This window comes from Capricornis sumatraensis, chromosome 13 (genome assembly GCF_032405125.1).
Source record: "Capricornis sumatraensis isolate serow.1 chromosome 13, serow.2, whole genome shotgun sequence".
Taxonomy (NCBI): Eukaryota; Metazoa; Chordata; class Mammalia; order Artiodactyla; family Bovidae; genus Capricornis; species Capricornis sumatraensis.
In genome coordinates this window covers 37,954,989-37,976,798 of record NC_091081.1, presented here as the reverse complement: position 1 = coordinate 37,976,798, position 21,810 = coordinate 37,954,989, and the positions used below count along the sequence as shown (strand labels likewise).

General features: G+C 36.2%; 1 protein-coding gene across 4 annotated transcripts in view; it reads right to left on the bottom strand.

Moving 5' to 3' along the window:
* The window catches only part of USP45 (ubiquitin specific peptidase 45), a 49,499-nt gene that overhangs the window by 24,298 nt on the left and 3,391 nt on the right, over positions 1 to 21,810 (bottom strand). For 2 of the 4 annotated variants that reach the window (XM_068985319.1, XM_068985322.1), the window contains exons 2-8: positions 21,588 to 21,760; positions 20,094 to 20,197; positions 19,017 to 19,117; positions 6,991 to 7,133; positions 6,291 to 6,386; positions 3,637 to 3,767; positions 2,263 to 2,350 (exon numbers count right to left, since the gene is read on the bottom strand). In XM_068985319.1, the coding sequence (XP_068841420.1) occupies positions 2,263 to 2,350; positions 3,637 to 3,767; positions 6,291 to 6,386; positions 6,991 to 7,133; positions 19,017 to 19,117; positions 20,094 to 20,197; positions 21,588 to 21,760 (836 nt within the window). The remainder of the gene's footprint in view (positions 1 to 2,262; positions 2,351 to 3,636; positions 3,768 to 6,290; positions 6,387 to 6,990; positions 7,134 to 19,016; positions 19,118 to 20,093; positions 20,198 to 21,587; positions 21,761 to 21,810) is intronic. The other 2 variants (XM_068985321.1, XM_068985323.1) reach the window with 1 other exon arrangement.

Here is a 21,810-nt window from a genome sequence, read left to right as displayed (position 1 = left end):
ATCCCTTCCATAAGAATATCAATTCTTATTGTATCAATCCCTTCAATAAGAATATCAATTAGTAAATCAGATTCAATACTTTTTCAAATAGTGAAATAATTATGGTTACATTTTAAATAGCAACCTTAAAATGTATATTTATACTAGTCACTGATGATCAAGCATTAACATTAAACCTTTTTTTTTTTTGGCCACACTGTGCAGCATGTGGGATCTTAGTCCCCCAACTGGGGCTCAAACTCGTATCCCTTGCAATGGAACCACAGGGGAAGTTCCTAAAATTAAAGTTTAATCAGCAGTATTGTATAGAATTAGATCATTTGTTTGGTAGTCTGAAACACTTAAGTTTGTATCTCCAAACTCATGGTATCAGTTTCCAGATCTAAGAAAATGTAATGAATTATTAGCTCAGGGGGATGTGCTAATGTTACCAAAACTTACTCTTAACTGATTTCTTCAAAACAAATTACAGATAAAACATAATGCAGAACTACCCTTCAATTTAACAGTTTACTCAAATTATAACATATTCAAAATAAGTACAAATGCCCCCCAAAACTAGCTAGTTTATTCATTTAAGAAACTGTTTTCTTCCCAATTCAATACGTAAATGAAACTGTCCATTTAAAGAGTGAACACAGACAACATACTGAACAAACATTAAATGAGCTCCTACTAACTGCAAGGGACATAGACTACCATTTCTTGAGGAGATGACAATCTGTTCAGAGACAACAGACCTGATTTTAAACAGTAGGTGAGTAAAAAGTAAAGTTGCTCAGTCGTGTCTGACTCATTGCAACCCCATGGACTGTAGCCTACCAGGCTCCTCTGTTCATGGGATTTTCCAGGCAAGAGTACTGGAGTGGGTTGCCATTTCCTTCTCCAGGGGATTTTCCCAACCGAGGGATCAAACCCAGGTCTCCAGCATTGCAGACAGATGCTTTACCATCTGAACCACCAGGGAAGCCCCATTAAAATGAAGTGGAAATTCAACTCATTTAATATGATACCCTATAAACAGCCAATTAAGGATAGAACTGTAATATACACTGTTTGGTAACTAACTCATTCTTCAAGATAACTTATGAGAAATTATTAGAACCATGACTGTCTCTTCACTGAAAACTGGCCATACAGAATAAAGAAACACTACAATGTCATGTACAATTCCAACAAAGCAGAATTAAAAAAGAAAAGATACCACCCTTCATAGTAACAAAAGAAACACCTACCACAAGCACATCAGCATTTCACTTGCACCTGGTTGTTCTACTGCATATTAACATATAGATGAAGAAATATATTCACCTTGAACAGGAAACAGGGTTTTCACCTGTTATGACAATTAGGATTGGCAGGGGCTGTCCAGAGTGCTATGTCGAGAATGATTCTGAGACTGAATCCTGACTCAGTGGAACAGTGATGAAATGATTAGCAGGGTCTGCTCCAAGTGAGAAAGGAGCAAATGGGGGATATGTACTGTATACTGGACATCTTTAATGTCTGGCATTTTCTCTGAAAAACTGTATCCTATTTGCATAGGACCCCACCAAAAAAGGTGTAAATAACTAATTTAATATCAGAGTCAACCAACAGCCACTAAATTAAAGGACAGGGTTACAGTAAATACTGTTTGGGAAATCTATCTAGATCTTCTTTACTCAACAGACCCTGACTCAGGAGGCTGGGACTCCAATCCTCTAGTCCCTGAGTGAATTCTAACCCAACATGGGACAATGAGGTTTCTCTCTTTTGGGAATTTAAAATTAGGATTCACAAGCAGCCAGTTCATCTTTATACATGTGGAACTGCAACATGCAAGCCATGGCAGTTAGGAGCTACCATTCAGACAGGGAAGCAAAGAAGCTACTCAGTCTGCAGAGACATGCATAAAGAAAATCTACAGAGCCAGAGAAACCAGGGGGAAAAGGAGAATACTTTCTGGATTGCTGAAAAACTTCCTGTCCTATATCCCCATTTATCTGGAATATTAGATTCCTTTTTCTTTATTTAAGCTAGTTTTAATTAATTTCCATTATTTATAGTCAAAGTATACAAACTAATAAAGGATAATAGAGCTATAAAATGATAAAAAAATAATCTTGTGGTAGGCAGGGCAAAAAAGGGGAGGAGGATAAACAAAATAGTTTTTTAAAAAGTCAAATTACTTTCAACTGTACATTAAAATTTTGGTAAAATTCCTTCAATTTTGTACCTTCTTCTTAAAGAGTATATGTGATAAACATTGAGAAATCTGACCTTTGTTTCTTCTGTCCTCACTGCATCCAGCAAATAATGAAGAAGCTCCTGACTGTCCTGTTGTTGAAAACTTTTAAATGCAGGGGCCCTATGATTTAAAAACAAAACAGGAAAGGAAAATAAATAAAGTAATTATATCAATAATATATTACTATTATTTAAAATCACCTTGAAATAACATATATTCAATATTCATATATTCAAAGGTTCAATTTACTCTTTTTTCTATAAAGAGAAGCACAAAATATGGTTACTGTTTCCATGAGGATGAGATCTTCAGGACACTGGAAACAATATAGCTAACATTTATTAAGCAGTGACTACACATCAAGTACCGTAAATGTGTCAAGCTTCACAGTACAGTATTCTGAACTTTTATCTTGAGAATTTGGAGACACCCTTAAGGTACATGACACACCACAGAATATCACAAAACTAGGAATATATATATATATATATATACATATATACATATATACACACATACACACACTTTTTTTTTCAAATTTCTAGGAAAGAATAAATGAATGCTTTAAAGCTAAGCTAGGTCCTTTATGACGTGTTTATTTCTAGGCACATAAGGGTTTTGTTTTTAACTATATTGGCAATATCTTGGGAAATTTACTTAAACTCTGCATGCCTGAAAACGCATCTTAAAAAATAAGAAAACTAAGCTAGATGATCTATAACGGCACTTTTAGATTTTATAATTCTATAATTTTCTTACTTTATGGTATTACATAATGGGCTTCTGAGTCAGGACAGACATCTATTTAAACCCTTACATGGAGCAAGGGAAGCTACTCAACTTCTGGCAGTCTCAGTTTTCTTATACATAAAATGGGGGAAAACAATCACGTCTTCAGAGCATTATGAGACATAATTTACATAAAGCACACAGCGGCAACTAAACAAATGTTAGTTCCTTCTCTGCATGTGTGCTAAGTGGCTTTCAGTCAGGTCCAACTCTTCGCTGACCCTATGGACTATAGCCCACCAGGCTCCTCTTGTCCATGGGATTCTCCAGGCAAGAATACTGGTGTGGGTTGCCATTCCCTTCTCCAAGGGATCTTCCCAACCTGGGGATCAAACCTGCATCTCCTATGTCTTCTGCATTGGCAGGTGGGTTCCTTACCACTAGTGCCACCTGGAAAGTCCCTTTCTCTTGATAGTCCAAGACATAACGGCAACGTCACAGTAAGTGTCAAACTACTCATATTAAGCTCTAGGAGATCTTCCCTACCCAGGGATCGAACCAGGTCTCCTGCATCACAGGCAGACTCTTAACTGTCAAAGCCACCAGGGAAGCCCAGATGAGCATATTAGTGCTTCATAACTCATGATCATTCATATTAAGATGGTAGATGTACCCACTTCTGACAAAGCTGATTAAAAAGAACTTTGGGAGAAAGTGGTCCTCTTTCAGTCTCCTTCATGCTGTGAAGAAACAGGAACAAGGCTGAGGTCAATGGTCCAGGGCTTGAAAGTTCCACCACTAATGGGTCCTTTAAAAACAGGATCAATTCTTTGTCAGAAATAAACAAATTTAAAATAAAATGTCATTAAAAAGTCTAAGAGTTATACTGTTTAAATGATGACTAAACCATCTCAAGTGTATTAAAAAGCTTTATTTCCTCATATACAAGATAACTATATAAAAAATGAAATTAAATGCCTTACCTTGAAAAATATAGGTATTCTCATATCCTCTGCCCTTTACTTTATATAACTATTAGCTTGAGAGTGAAAAACCAATCTTTCATTGCTTTTAACTGTCCCTTCATGTACCCTCCTAAAATTACTTATTGACTTGCTATTTGTACATATTCACAAATAATCATTAACATTTATGAGCAAAACCCCATACTCTTCTTTTTTCCAAATATTTTACTAATAAAATAAGGAATGGGAATTATGTCACAAAATACATAACCTTGTACTTATTTTATGCATACTCTTAATAATAATGAAGTACTGAGTGTTTTCTCCCTAATTTGGGGACGAAGACATTTATCACTTCTGTTCAACTTATGTTCAAACTTACTGGTGGTTTGAGCCACAATAAGGTATGGAAAAGAAAGAAAAGGCATACAGATTATAAAGGCCCAACGAAAACAGGTGGTGAAAGAGCAGTGAGTGATCTATACCAATAGTCCCACCACTCAGGTCAATTATTATGTCCTAGAAAACTAAGACCTAAGATTGAAAATTTCCCTCTTAGAATGACACAAACCTACAGTGATCAGCTATAATATCTGACTGCCATATACTAACTTCACAGCTTCAAGTGTGAAATACTTAAATCTAACATCAGATCACAGTTGGTCAGAAATCTTTTCAAACACCTATCATTATTTTGTAAAGCAGTCTTCACTAGCTCCTAAGGTGGCAACTGGGCTCCACCATAAAAATCTCAAGAGAATAAAAGGGCAGTGAGTTTACAGACTGACTTTTCAACAAAAAATACAACCATAGTGTCTTTCAAAATTGCTTCTTTGGAAGAAAAATCTAAGGTTACTACATTGGGCTAGTAAGTTTTAGAATTGCTCTTTTTTAAGAATTTCAACAGCCAGATTATGAGCTATACCTTCACTCTTTGTTCCTCTAAAACACACAGACAAATCAATTTCTGCTGCTGCTGCTAAGTCACTTCAGTCGTGTCCGACTCTGCAGCCCACGAGGCTCCCCCGTCCCTGGGATTCTCCAGGCAAGAACACTGGAGTGGGTTGCCATTTCCTTCTCCAATGCATGGAAGTCAAAAGTGAAAGTGAAGTCGCTCAGTTGTGTTCGACTCCTAGCGACCCCACGGACTGCAGCCTACCAGGCTCCTCTGTCCATGGGATTTTCCAAGCAAGAGCACTGGAGTGGGGTGCCACTGCCTTCTCCGAATCAATTTCTAACTGGAATCCTAATTATTAGTGTAATACCCTCCAAGACCACCAGGAACACACTTGGAGCAGAACAAGATGGGTTCATTACTTGTTGCTTTGAGGGGGAACACACATAACAGGGAACCATGGAGTGTCTCAATCAGAGGTATTCAAAAGAACCAATGGAGGATTTGGGTTTCAGTTGGGTGGTTTAGGGAAGAAATTAAGGAAAATAATTTTAGAAAAGGTCTGCTCTCAGTTGGCTGTTGTAAGAAAGTGGGGGTATTTATATGATGAAATATCTCAATAAAAGGAGAAATGGAAACCCACTCCAGTGTTCTTGCCTGGAGAATCCCAGGAATGGGGGAGCCTGGTGGGCTGCTGTCTGTGGGGTCGCACAGAGTTGGACACGACTGAAGTGACTTAGCAGCAGCAGCAGCAGAATGAAGATAAAGCTGTTACAAGTGAAAAAAGAAGTCACAGTGACTCATTTTGGCCAAGAGAAGGTGACTGGGATCTTCTCAGTGGAAGAGTAATCTTGGTTTAGACAAAAAGCGGATTTGTTTTGTCTCATTTTAACAGTCTTGGAGTAACCTTGCTTGAGGCTGGTATTCTGTGAGGTTCACGTGAACAACATGGCCTAACTGTGCGTATCAGGATAGCTTCCAGGTGTCAGAGGCTGCCTTTTTCCCTTTCTCACTAGTTAAAAAACCCAATATCAAACTAGGCTCCAAAAAACCTTTAGATGATCACTATTAAAATTAAATCTACCTTTAAAGGATAAAAAATGCTGTATTTAAGGAAATGTTACCAATAACTATAAACTTTATAATAGAGATTTTATAATATAAAACAAGAATCTTAGACATTTCATTCAACAAAAATCAAAATGCTTTAGTCTTTTCTAGTAAGTCTACTCAAGAGCTGCCTCAGTATTTTCTCTGTTGTTTGACTTATGAGATGTTTGAAGCAAAACATATCTTAAAGCTCTGATTTTAGAAGTTTTAAGTCTTATTATTTATTTTCACAAAATGTTTTTGAATTATTTTTTCAAATTCTCTGACTACCATCTCAATGGATAGCTCTGAGAAGATAGATTTTGGCAACATGACTGGCTTATCTAAAACGAACTATTATCCAGATAATTATACTTCTCACCAGTTGAGAGTCAGAGGAAGGAACAATCTTGAGTTTTGTACCATGTTCTTTGATTTCATTCATCAGTTCAGTAAGAATGTAAGACTGTGCCAAATTCTGAAAGAAAATAAAAGTAGTATCTTCTGATTCAGTTATAATATGCCTCCAATTTCACAGAATAAATATTCTCTCCAAGTTTCAAATATCATCTGATATAGCAAAAATGTCTTTAGGTTTTAAGAAAATTTAACTAAATACATTTTACATTTAATAAATATCACTAACAGAGCCATGGTAAAATAGAGGTCTTGCAGAATCACTGTAGAAAAAGAAGGCATATGTACTGTATGACAATGGCTAAAGTGAAAATGAAAGTCACTCAGTCATGTCTGACTCTTTGCGACCCCATGGCCTATACAGTCCATGGAATTCTCCAGGCCAGAATACTGGAGTGGGTAGCCTTTCCTTTCTCCAGGGGATCTTCCCAACCCAGGGATCGAACCCAGGTCTCCCACATGGCAGGTGGATTCTTTACCAGCTGAGCCACAAGGGAAGTCCAACTGCTAAAGACAGCCTAAAACAATCAAAAAGAAAACAAACAAACTTCTAGACGAACATTTAGCAGTCCAAGGTGTGCTATTTGACGTCCAAGGTGTGCCAAAAAACACAAATTAATTAAAACAAACTTTTATATTTTACAAAGCTTTCCCATGGCTCTTACCTGCATGACCGCATTAAAGAAGCAAGTATTTCCTAAATTTGTAATTCCCTTTACAGATGTTACACTGCCACCTTTTCTCCCCTTATTTTTTTCACCTGTTTCACATTTTTCTTCACAAAGTTTTATGATTCTAGAAAATGCACCTAAGTTAGAGAAAAGACAATGGATATGAGACTTTAAATACATATCATTTGATACAATTTAAATATATTATTTAAAATTAAATAAGATTTTTCCTCTGAATCAGTGTTTCTGAGGGGCAAGAATACAAATGGAAATAAGGAGCTCTTGTTTTGTATCCTACTGCTAAAGCAATTCATTTTAATTCATCTTAATACATACACATCCATTCTTCAAACCTCCCTGTAGAATTCCAGATGAATTTAAAAATAAAGTAGTTTAAAATGAATTTTAAATAAGCAGGCAGAAAAGATCTTGGTTTCTAAATACCATTGTCCATTAAAACAAATGAAGACTCTCTGAAGAAAAGGCTGATTCTAAACCTGGGGCAGCAAGAGGCAAAATGAGCCTATACCATTTTTGTTATGCCAGAAAATAAGTGCTCCAAAGAAGAAAAAAAGATGAGTATGTCAAAATACACAGGCATCATTTTGAACAGGTTTCCAGTGGTCCAATTTAGAACAATTTGAATATCAAAATAAAGAAGAGTGCTGATAAGAATATTACTCACTGAACAAAATGAGAACGAGTCTGAATTGATAAGACTTTTTAAATGAGTATAAAAGAAAAAAAGTCTCCTTACAAAAGAATGCCAATTAATAAACAGAAGAAATGTGATGGAATTTTAAAAACACCATACAGTAGTAATTTGGGGATGGTATAGTTCTTGTTTTCTATAAATTAGAAACTGTCAAAATAAAATCCATGGATGCTCAAGTCTCTTAGATAAAATGGCACAGTATCTGCATGTAACATACACACATCAACCCATATACTTTAAATCATCTCCAGATCACTTATAATACCTAATACAATAAAAATGCTATGTAAATAAATAGTTGCCAGTGAACAGCAAATTCAGGTTTTGCTTTTAGCAAGTATCTGGAATTTGGGGGGGGAATATTTCTGATCTGTGGTTGGCTGAATCCAAGGATGTAGAACCTGGGACTTGGGGGTGGGGAACCCCACAGATAATATAAAAAGTAAAATACCTAATACTTAAGGGTATGGTAAAGTGCATGTTTTGGGCTTACTGACTTGCATAATTAACACTGATTTGCAAATTATATCAATTCATTGTGTTTAATAATTATGAAAATGAAGAAAAATTTCTAACATTTATGAACTGACATTATTATCTATTTAACAGATTTCTAAATCATTATAATTTGAAGTTTGACAGGAAACTGCCAAGTTCTCAAATCTGATTTTAAAGGGATGTTCTTTTATATTCCTTTCAACTCTCAGATTTTACAATATTTCCAATTATATTTTTATTTACCTAATACTGACATTGGAGAGGGAAAATGGCAACCAACCCCTTCCAGTATTTTTGCCTGGAGAATCCCACAGACAGAGGAGCCTGGCAGGCTGCGGTCCATGGGGTTTCAAAGAGTTGGATACAGCTGAAGTGACTTAGCATGGATGCACGCAATACTGACATGCTATACTGCATTGCTAATTAACTTGGCTGTCTGCTTCTCCAACCAGATTCATGGAGATAAGACAATGTCTCATGACTGCTCTATCCTCCACAGAGGTGTGATGTTGAAGAGAATATATACATTTTAAAAGCTCAATATAAATTAAAACCGACAACATTAAACAGCAAATACAGTCAAATTTTAGCTTTATATGCTTCCAATGACTTTTTTTTCCAATGACTTCTTAAGACGAAATAAATGAACACATCTCCTCCCCGGCCTTCTGTACAAAAGCATTATGGGAGATGTAAAGGAGCTGAGGAGGCCCTTTTCTCAGGGACAGGAGTGGGAAACAAACACCATCAAAAGAAACCTCAGTCTCAGGTACTGGCAGACTGACATCAGGCACACCTTGTTGGTCACATTAGGCTTGACTTGGAACCTGTGACTTTTGCCAAAGAAAAGGCTTCTAGCTGTAGGGCTCCAGTATCAATCAAGTGGGATGACTAACATATTTTCTTATATGGTTTGTATAAGGATTAAATAAGCTAAACTTGCTTTACAAAGTATCTAGCATGCTAAGCACTATGTAAGTGTATGAAAAACAGCCCAGAGAGCCCCCCGAAATTGCTGTTCATGCCAACATCCACATCTTCATGAGCTATTTGTCACATCCATTGTTTGTCTGTTCTCACTTTCTTCTCTTTAATCATTTCCTGTATTTTCCAGGGACTTCCCCCTCAAGTTTATCTCATTTCTAACTGGATTTCCTAAATTGCTAATGTGAGTTTTGCCTTTTACATTGACTTCATGGTTTTTGTGATCCTGCTTTTTTTCCTAATGTGAAAACATCTTAGTGAGAAAAATAGATCTGTAGGTTCTCAGATATTTCTTTCACTAACCAAATCTATTACAAAGAAAAGATTTTTCCTTCAACTCAACTTTTACCCTGTGACACAACATTTTATCATAAACTCTATTACCTGCTTTTTCCCCCTTTACTCCTGTTTTCCCCTTTATTTCTATGTTAAACACTATTGGTTGTTACTGGATATTTGTTATCCAGATAACGAAGAATTGTTTTTAAATCCCAACCCTAGAGTTCTGAATTAACACAGAAAAGAACTAGTAAAATAGATCTCTTCTCCTGTCCTCCAGATATTAAAATAAATGATAAGAATTGTATCCCATAGTAGAGCCTGGGGACAAAACTTGGTACAATCAATGGAGAGGGTCGCTGAAGTACAGAGGCTGGCCGTAGAGAAAAGGAAAAGCGGGAAAAGGCCAGACAGTATTCAAACTTGCAAGGAAATGTAAAGCAAATGAAAAAAGCCAGCCAGTGCTTAAGAAGCACTACACAAACAAGAGGAAGCCCCATGCCGATCCTGGCTTGCAAACGGGAGCAATCCACCTCTTAATTATATCTGATATTCCGACTGAAGTCCAGAATTGGCAGATTTCAGGCTCTCATTGTAGCTGTTGCCACTGGATGGCTTCACAGTGCTTTTTAAGAGATTTAGGACAAAAGAATAATTAAATCCAAGCAGTGTCCCGTCTTTTGGGGCAAGGTTGTTGCTGTGATTTTACAACTCATTCTCCAACTGGTTAAGTGATTTGCCCAGAATTAAAAATGATAATCTTTTGATTATAAATCCATTGTCATTTTGCCAGGTAATTTCTCTTCAGTGATTTATGCACAATGAGAACAATTACAAAAAAATAGCAGGCAAGATTCGTACAGATTTGACTGTTCTCAACCCCTAACAAATATGACTTCTCACAAGTATTCCCTTTAGTTAACGTTCTTAATAAATGTTGCCATGTTTTAGCTTATTATGAAAACAGAGTGGCTGGGGGAAACAAACTATATAGATATTATCTCCTTATAAATATATACTATATATCTATAAATTATATTTATTATTCACTTGGGAAAATACTTCCAGAACTAAATTATATTTTAATCTTATAAGGCCAAATAGTATTTGTTAAACCATAAAGTGCAAATGATTTATGTATCTGTATATCACATTTACCCATCAGTTTTCAAAACATCTGGGATAGCATCTTAAAGTAAACAATGTTCATAAGACCATCTGGTCAAAACTGCAGGCAAAAAAAAGCATAAGCATATGGAAAACCAGATTTTACCCTTCCCTTCAGCAGTAAGGGATGACAAATGTCAAACCTAGATATATCCACGCTTCACTGTGCGATGCTTTTCAGCACCACCTGGCTCTCCATGCAGAGCCACCAAATATGGACAGCACTGCCAGGAAGAACATATCCACGGGGCAATGGCAATAAAAATAGTTTATTTCATGGTTAAATAGCTACTTCGCACAAGTGGCAAGAGTCTGTTTTGTTGACTTTTACATGTAACTCTGTGAGAACACATTCAAAATTAATTATGTTATTAGGCTTGAATATTAAATAGATCCAATAATAGGACTAGAAAACAGACTGACATTTTCTAAGAACTATTTATATGTATCTTATTTAAAGGGCACATTTTTCATTTTACTAAGCAGCATGCTTACAATGAAACAGTTATATATGAAACAGTTTATATAAATACATATAAACTATAAATGTAAAATCTAACAGTTCAAATAAAATTGTTTTATTAAATGTCCACTGTGTACCAGATACTGTATGTACCACTATCTGTAATTATTTATAATTAATTGCCTATGATTTATGACTGGAGTATAAGGAATTAACACACAGTGAATAGCACAGAGAAATTTAGCCTGAAATTAATGATTACATCATGGTAAAACTTTTAGAAACTAAGTATTCATGTACATTTACTTACTGAAACTGTCAGCTGCGAGTTTAGGGTTCTAATTGAAAACAAGGGTGTTTGAATCAGTCTCACAATTATCTGACCTACAGACAGGTATGCATTTTAATAAAAGGCAATTTATTACTTCCAACATAGAAAAACTACTGATCATTTTGCTTTTAGAGACAGCAAAGCTTTCTCAATCTGGCAGCGACTTGAGATCATATTCACTTTAAGAACTCTTCCTTTATGAACACAGAATGAATGCAACTAAGGGCTGAACTTCAAGATGTTTTGAAGGATGGTATAATTAAAAGGACAAAGCTGCTACAACAATAACAAAAAAAATAAACTAGACAAAGTCTTCATCATTTTCTGGCTAAAGCACCAGCAGAGCCAAAATAAAGAGGAAAAAAAAATGTTTTCAAAATTTGGCTAAGACTATCTAAAAAGTCATCTTAAGTACCTCAAATTTTGCTACCATAAAAATGAGTCCAACACAAAGATTCCCTACCTTTTAAACCAACTCTAGACATTAAATTATAAACTTTAAAAAATCCTTAATGTACCAGAAAATTGTGAGTGAATATCTTTATAACCTTAGAATACAAAAGACTTTCAAAGCATGACCTCAAAGGCTATAAAACCGTTACAGAAAAGACTGGTGGACTTAGTAACAATGACTCTAAAAACTTCATTACTGCTCCCTCCAAACCCCCAAAAACAAATCCAAAAAAATCACTAAAAACTATAAAGAAAGTAAGATATGGAAAAATGAGTATTCTTGCCAACTATATCCTTTGCATAGTCTTTCCAGAGGGCAGCTTAACAACAGTAATCAAAATTCAAGATGTGTTTATAAATTGGCCAGAAATTCCAAAAAATTTAACCTACAGAAATACAGAAGCAAATACACAGAGATGCAGTTTTGCTCATCATAGGACACAATTGAAAACAACCAACAGTGGATTTGTTGCCAAATACTATCAAATGTCGCTCTTTTCACAAAGGCATAAATATTTGTGAACTGTCTTGGTTAAACCAGAGCTGGAACACTAGTGCATCCTGAGTGTCCCATAGGCATGAGGAAAGCAAACTTATTTTGCAGTCTGCTTATTTAAAGAAAGAATCTGAAAGCATCATCTCCTCTGATAACTTTCCTCACTGTAAAGATCATGATCAAACTAAAGCACACAGCTAACTGTACAGAGTAGATTCAAAAGTGGGCAATCTGGGTTCAGAATCCACACATCCGTTATGATCTGCTATCTGTCTAACAATGGACAATAAGGTTTCTAAGTGTAACAACTTAAGACACTGATGAAATGCTAGTGGTGATAGAAAAGACTACTGCTTTCAAGTAAAAGTTGGATATAATCAATTGCTGGATGTCTTTGGTGTATGAATTTATAGCTTTATTAAAGTTTACAGCAGCCCTGAGATTCTCAAAGGGTTCATCAAAAAATATTAAGCCCTAATACTCTACCTACCCACTGTATGCAATTTAACATCTTCCCCCACACCCAGAAGGGTACAAGTTGGCACCATTTTTGGGAGAACTGAGGAAATTCATTCAAGTGGTTTTCTGTGTTCTGTAATTCGGAAGAGGAACTCCAGATTGAAATCCCTACAGGTAACAAGTGGTTTTTTTAAATGTTCAACATTTTTTTTGTCCCTAACCCCTTTCATATATGGGAATAACTATTTTTAGTACTTATGTTTTGAAAATGCAAATTTTAGGCATACGACTGTCACTTGATAGCAGAACTGTATTATTTATTTTAAAAAGTATTACATTATACATTGTTATTGTAAAAGGGTACAATATTATTTACACTCAGATATATTATTTCAGATCCCAAATGTATATACTTTCTTATTTCAAAAACAGGTACAACAAACTTAATAAAACCAAAGAACCAACATGTCTTTTTACATCAGGAGCATAAGCTTAATTAATTGAACAGAATATAATATTTTATGCTCCTTTAAGTTCTTTGAAAATGGCATCCCATCAGTATTACTCAAATTTACTGGTTTAGAAAGAATGTGGGATTCTCTATCATCTGCCTAGTTCACATATATGCAATGACACAATTTCGACAGGAATTCCTGTATTTGTAGAATACTTCTTTGACATTTACAAGACTATCAAAATGAGCAATAAGCCCTCTGAGAAAACTGGCCCACTTTTAACAATACATATTTCTGGTTTTCTGGGTGGGTCTCACAAGAAAGTTTTCTTGCTCTTTTTCCAATCTTGTGTTATATATCACCTTTTCATTATAAGATTTTATCCGTTGTTTTCAGTTTTCTGATATGTGTTTGAGGTGGAGGTTGTGGAGATTTTTTTTTTTTAAAGCAAATCCTAGCATCAGATGTGAGATCTACACAGCTGTAAGCATTCTTCTGGGAACCAGCACTGGGGTTCCCTCAACTGCTTAATGCAATTACCTAAACCAGTCATGTAGTATTAATGTAATTTGCCCATTTCTACAGCTGAAAAGAAGTTTAATCTTTAAAGAGTAAAAGGAAAAACTTGCTATCCCACTATTCCTCTACCTTGGAATCAAATAACAATGACTTCACCTGGTTGTTCTCCAAATTCCTCTACCTCCTGGTTAACCATTGTCCTTAGAAGTCTGGATTGAGTCATATAATAAAATGACACTGCCATATGAGTGGGCAGGTATACATACAAGGGCATTCTTATCTATCTCCATTGCACAGTACGTGGTCTTTCTAAAATACGTAACTGATCATCCACTTCTCTGCTTAGCACCTACAAGCGGCTCAATACTGCCTGCAAGATAAACTCTAAACTTAGAAGGCCCTTCAATAGGTATTTCCACTTACCTCCAGATTCTCACCTCTCACCATGGCCATCATCACAAAACTCAACCTTGCAGCTATACAATCCCCTGAACAGATCCTTCATCAATAAGCTATCTCCCCTTCCCTTTCTGCTTAGCTAATGTTTAGCTGTCCTTCAGCTTCCTGCTTAGCTAATATTTAGCTGCCTTCAGCTCCCAGCTTAGAAATCTGTTCCTCTAAATAAAAATTTCCTGGATCCTCTAGGTTAGATACCACTCCAAAGTGTTCTCATAGTCCACTGTACTTGCTCCATCACAGCACTATTTAAGCAGCAATTGTAATTATGACTTGTCAATATCCCTCACTGACTAAAAGATCAATAATGGCAGGAACTGAGAAGCAGATGTGTCTCATGCACTACTGTATCTCCAACATCTAGCAGTTTCTGGCACAAGGTAGAAACCCAGCTATATTAAAAGACTGAATGAACAAATAATTTTATACTATTCAGGGGTGTTTTGGTGAAAATGCAAGAATTCAGTTCAGTTCAACAGTATTTACTGCCTAGTTCTATGAGAATCAGAGAGAACGTAAGCCAGGGTACATTCCTCAAGACATGTACAGTTGTAAAAATCAGACACAGATACACACAAAAGCTGAACACCACAAAACCGAGTGTTAAGATTATAATGTAGGCTACACAGAAGAGATAAAACAAAGGACTGGGAAAGTGTCACTGAAGTAGGATCTGAGCCGAGCCTTCAGACAAGAAAGATGGAAGACAGAAACTACAAGGACAAAAATGTGCTAGTTCAGCAGTTCTCAAAGTGGATCTGAAGATGACCTCCATCTCTTGAGCATCCTTAAGCTCAACAGTATTTTTGTAATAAGCCCAAGATGTTATTTGGTTTTTTAACTTTCATTCATTCTCAATTTTACAGAGCAGTTTTCCAGCAGCTACATGCCATGTGATATCAGAACAGATTGGATGCATAAGTAGCTATGAGAATCCAGCTGTTTCTATTAACCCAGACATTCAAGAGAGTTGTAAAAATGTAAAACAATGCCACTGATTGGTTTGTGTTGTTCTGGAAACAGTTCTCTGTCCTAAAAATATGATATTTGTGTTAACATGTCATGGAATTACTGCTATTTTTCAGTAAAATTAAAAAACATTCTAATTTTTTTAGTTTTAATTTCTAGTATGAGAAATATTGATAGAGTCTAAAGAGTTACTGGGAACAAAAGTTGAGATTCACCGAGCAGAGAGGCTGAACTAGATGTATCAGATGTGAAACGAGCCCAGGCATCATGTAACTTAAAAACATGTTTAACATACAGGTACAGGCTTTCCTCTCAGTAGTTATTTTTACTTAACATATAAAAAGACTCCTTTTAAGTCACTCTTATCCTTTCACTTGAACACAGTGTATATGGTTTAATAGTCTTTTTGAGTTTCCATATACAGACACTTTGTATTTCCACAATCTTCATGATTATCATTTAAAATAGCTATATAATCATATCCAGCATTCTTACAAACCTCAATAGCAACTTCCATATTTGATTTGTAAAGCATTTTATAATAATATTACTATCCCAAAAAACTTACTTCTAGAATACCATGGGATCTTATCTTAAATCAAACTTGCCCAAGAGCTACTGAAACTTGGAACACAGAGATAATAACATTTTGACCTAGAACTTCTGGAAACCCTGAATTCAGAACTATGTCTCTCCCTGACTTTAAAGGTTCTACACACTCTCAAACTCCTTCAAGAACCTGTTTCCCCTGTTCCAAGTGCTACCCTGGTTCCATAAACAGTTAAAGCTTACATTAGCACTTCTTTCTCACCACCTGAAATGATGTCTTCTACCTGTCCAAAGTTTATCCTTTAAGGACCAACTAGGAAGCCAGCTCATCCACTCATGTGTGATTCCTACTGAGTTCAATTGAACACTGTATTCCTCTTTGAATTTCTGAAGGACTCTATGTGAATATCACTCAAAATATAAATTCTATTCGAATTACATCATTATCTTTTTAATTTCACACCTTAAACCTTAAGAAAGGTCTTGTCAACCTCTCTTCTCATGGGAAAGATGGATAAAGTGCTGAGGAAAATGAGGCTCAGACAAGACTTCCCTGGTGGTCCAGCGGTTAAGACTCCACACTGTCAATGCAGGGGGCCTGGGTTTGATCCTTGGTCAGGAAACTAGACTTCACATGCTGCAACTAAAGATCCTACATGTCACAACTAAGACCTGGCACAGCCAAATAAATTTTATATTTAAAAAAAAGAAAAGAAATAAAAGAACGAGAGCTAGTGATTGAAAAGAGTCAGATTTGAATGCCAAATCCCCCCATGATTTTTCTCCCATTCCACACTCCCTACCTTACAATATCCTTTGTGATAATAAATACACAAGAAATCTGTAAAATTCAATGGAATCAGAGTGTCTTTATTCTTAACCTCAAGGAAGCTCTAACGTAAAAATCCAGAGGAAATAATTTCTACAACTGTAGTTTTGGCACCCATGCCATCCTGTCCCTACATTTCTTCTTTTGGCCAACAAAAGTAATGTGCAGCTTTCAGGAGAGAGCCATCAAGACCAACATCTGCTCTTTAAGTATTAAATATCTACAACCCCCATATTTTCCAATGAGTGAGTGATAAAATTAATCATTTCTTCTGCTGTCCAAGAACCTGAGTTTACCTTCTCCACCTCCTCCTCCAGTGTTTTCACCATTACTGTCTCAGAGCAATAGCTAATAAAAATCATTCTCAAAAAAAAAAAAATCATTCTCTAATGGGCTACAGAAAACACAGCTGAAAACTATACTTTTACATAATTTTTCAGTTTCTGATGCCACCTACTAAGCAGTTCAATTCCTACTCCAAAGGCATTTCAAAATTATCATGGCCATTTATCCCCATTCGCCTTGTTAACCCAAATCCTGAGATCTGTACTTGATGCCTCCTACTCTCCCTCACTCATTACACCTAGTCCACCACTATCCACCAGAACCCCTCCTCATCTCTTACCTGCCCTGCCCCAATAACCTCTTTAAGGATCTCCCCACCTCCACTCTTCATGCACAACAGTCTATTCTCCATTTGGCAGAGTAATCTTTATTTTTTAAAAAGACAGAATGACTACTACATTTCTACTTAAAATGCTTTAACAGTTTCCATGACTTTTCCAATAAAATAAAAATTCTTTACCATGGAATTCCCTACGGTATCCTTCATGACCTGACAATGGTATCTTAACATCATCACATTCTGCTCTCTCCCAGCAAACCACATTCCAGCCATGTAAGCCTTTCTTGATCACTATGACCATGAAACCACATATCACTGCAATCTGTTCCTTTCCTTTGCAGCACTTATCAGAAGTTACATGTGTGTTATGTTTGTCTCTCTCCCTATGCTCTAAACTCCATGAGAACAAGTTAAAACTGCTTTTGTTTTACCACTTCATATCAAAGTATTAAGTGGTAGGCACTTAACATTTTTGATTGAAGAAACTGCTTCTCTATATATTCTTAATATATATTAACATGTGTTACATATTTCTTATATGTTAGATAAGAAAATACAGTATATAATACATCACTTCCATAATAAAGAATTTGGCTGCTCTTTATTCCAAGTTCCTGAGAAGACCTCTCTAAATCTTTGGATTTCCAGAGTGATTGGAGAATCTATTCTACTTATGGTGGGCCCTTCATACCACTCTTGATAGTTTATGTTAGCAAAGTATCTTTTTTATTTATTCATGTGGGACTCTAGAGGGCGTACACTAATGAGATGACTAGGGATGGGGGCCAGCCATACCAGAAGGACCAAACGTGTGATTAGAGGGTTGGGATACTGAAGGCTCAGTTAAATCATGTGGCCAGTGATTCAATCAACCATGCCTATACAATGAAACGCTACTAAAACTCCAGACACCAAAGCTCCAGTGAGCTTCCCTGGTTAACAATACCCTGGGTGTACTGACACATCACTGAGCTGGGAGCATGATGCATCCTGACCCCACAGGAAGAAGATACAAAAGCTTCATGTCTGTTACCTTCCCACATCTCAGCTTATATCTTTTCTTTTGGCCAGTCCTGATTTGTGTCTTTTTTTTTGTTGTTGCTGCTATATTGAAACAGTAATTTTAAGTATGGCACTTTCCTCTGTTCTGGGTCATTCCAATAAATTATTGAACTAAGAAGATAGTGGGCACCCTGATAGCCAGTCGGTCAGAAATGCAGGGGGCCTGAGAACTCCTAGCCCGAAAATGGTGTCCGATGTGAGGGCAATCTTTTGGGAACTGAGCCCTTAATCTGCCAGGTTAGCCTAACTCCAGGTAGTGAATGTCAGGATGGCATTATGATGATAACAAATAACAGATGTCATTTCATAAATATGTGTTGAGATTTATGTATTTTTATACACATTACTTCCTAATCTTTAGAGAACATATCTAAGCGTTACAACAATCCCACTTGATAGAATTATCATACAAATAAGAAGTTATAGTCACACAGACAATTTAATTATTTAGGTGGAACTGAAATTCAAATTCAGCACCATTTGACTCCAAAGCCCACAATCCAGTAACTATCCTCTCCATCTTCTCATTATTAGTTATGTAAGTACAACACAAGATAACATCACAAAATCGCTACCTAAGAATTCACAGCACTCATACTGAGAGGTTACACTAAAATTCAAAGTACTCTTTATAAATGTATCATTTCTTTATAGGAATTATAAAATATTATACTTTAGTACAAATTTCTTTAGCAACTGCTGTTAACTTACTTGTTTGTGTTTTAGAAACATGTTTCTGGAGAAAATCAACTATCTGAGCCAAAACCTTCTTATTACAATGTGTTGATAATTTTTCATCACACTCATAACACCTAAAAAAAATAAATTTAAGCAAATACGAAAACATGTTCAGTAGTTTTACACATCAAGTAATAAAGTTAGTATTTATCCACTTTTGTCTTTAAATTAAGGGGTAAGGAAAATACATAGGGTGAGGCAAGAGCAATGAGATACAGCTACAGACATAACCAGGGACAGTTCATTCAGAGCCTTAGTATTCAAATTAAGAGTCTGGGTCACTTATCCTAAGTGTAATGGAGTGCCATGGGAGGTTTTTAAGCAAGGGTTGCCATGATCCAATTTACATTTTAAAAACATCACTGTCTAATGTCAGACTGGATAGCATCAGGAATAGCAGGAGATCAGGGTAGATACAGTGGCTCGAGAGAGAAATGAACAGATTTATATACTTTCAGGTACAGGCAGGAATGAACTGGACATGAAAAGAAAGAGGAAAGGGAGAAGCTGATGTGGGTATGTCAAGTGACTCTCAAACAGGAGCAGTTCTGCCCCACCCACACCCCTGGGGACATCTGGCAAAGCTGTGAGACACTTCTGATTATCACAACTGGCAAGGCTACTCTCGGCACCCAGTGGCTAGGGGCCAGGGCTAATTCCCTCCACAATGAAGAATTATCAACCCAAATGACCACAGTACTGAAACTGAGAGATCCTTAAGTTTTCACAAACTGTACATGCTTAGGCTATCCCCTGTAGAGAATCACCAAACCAACTGACTGTTGAAGAACTGATACTTTCTCCTCTGGAATTCTAATTTAGCAAAATCAACTAGCAAGAATTTTTCTTTAACGTACAGAGAAAATGTTAAAGAAAACTAGAGACGTGACTAAATTTCTTTCTTACTTAAATTTTATATTCATGGATAATGTTAATTTTCTTATTTTATAGATTCTGTTCAGGCTTAAAAGTGCAAGCTGATATAATAGCTTTAGATATCTTACCTTATAAAACTCAGATATTTACAAGTACTAACCAAATCTAACTTACCATATGATCCATGTGCTCAGATTAACTATAATACAGTGAAGCTCTGCTCTCCAACTCTTGAAATGCTTCAGTGAATGCTGGCCTTCTGAGTTTTTACCACATCCCTAAAGATAAATAGAACACTATTTGTATGACTTCCATACAAGTTCATTTCAAATTAATCAAAACCTAAATTATCCTTAAATGGCAACCCACTCCAGCATTCTCGCCTGGGAACTCCCACAGACAAAGGAGCATGGCAGGCTATAGTCCGTGGGGTCACGAACAGCTGGACAGGACTGAGCATGCAGCAGCACGCAGCACACCCTTGATATGTCAGATATAACTACAGTTAATGTAAATTGGTCTTTGTAAATGAGAATGTTAACTGATAAAGACCTAATGAACCCCAGAGGAATTAAAAGATTAAAAAAAAAAAAAAATGGCTGAAATGTGGGGGGTGGGGGGGCGGGGTTTTGTTTTAAACTTTTTAAAAAAGTTTCAGAAAGCAATTTAGATTCTCATTAAACTCAACTTCTTGCAGAGAGGCTAATTTAATTTACTTCTTGTCATACAGTAAAAACAGGCATGAGCCAAGTTAATTTCCATACCATTTCTGTGATGCACAGTGGAACACTGAGCATCTTCACAGGCCAGCAGTGCCTCTCCCCTGTACACACACTTCTAATATCCTCACACCTCACCCAACTCCACTGAAAACTACTGAGACTCAGACCAATCACAGTAACTCCCATCACCTGGTAAGTAAAGAAATGAGACTCAATTTCTGTCAATGTGCCATGAGGGGGTCTAATATATGTTTCTGGAAAAGTTTTACATATGGGAAGGGATGTACTTTTTGTCCTCCTTCTGACCTTTGGGGATTGCTGTATGATACATGATGCATGAAACATCTTCGACCATCCTGAAACCATGGAATAGGATAGCACAGCAGAAAAATGGAAGACATCTCAGTTTTTAATGTTTTTTCCACTGAAGTAACTAACTCAGGAGTGACCCTATTTCTGGCTTTCTATATGAGATAATAAAGATAACTCTTATTGAAAAATATACATATATACTTTTAATTTTATTTAGAAATTCCCTTGTTAATAGAATCAGTTGCGTCAAAGCTCTTAAGAGAAGTTACTCTGCAAAAAAAAAAGAAAAATCACTTCTCATAGAGAAGAAAATGAATCCCAAAAGATTTCTTAAAAAGGCTTGGATCCATTTCCTAAGTAAATACAAATAGGTAAAGGAGGGTCCACATATGAGAACTACTGCAAGTAGGTTGGATTCCCTTTCAAAATACTTATAAACTATGCACAATAACTCTCTGAACACAATGTACATTTTACTTTACCTTAAACATTGCTATGCTTGGCCCTGGAGAGTTCTATCTAAACACAGAATAAATTTATCTTAAATTCTAAGCACTACCAACAGTCCAACTCAGAGTGAGCAATTAAGGAAAATATTTAAGACAAACTCTCACAGGAAAGAGACTTTTCTCACCTGAAAACCACACTTGAGGCACAACCAGATATCAGGAAGAAGTATTGGCTGTCCATCACAGAATCTTCTTTCTTTTAAACATTCCAAGCAAACTGACCACAGGTTCTCAGCTATTGCTTTTTTTACATGATGCACACTGACAGCATGACTTATATGTTGGCAAGTGAAACCTACTGAAAGAGGCAAAACAAAATTTGAACATCAGCAAGCAAAAGTCAACAAT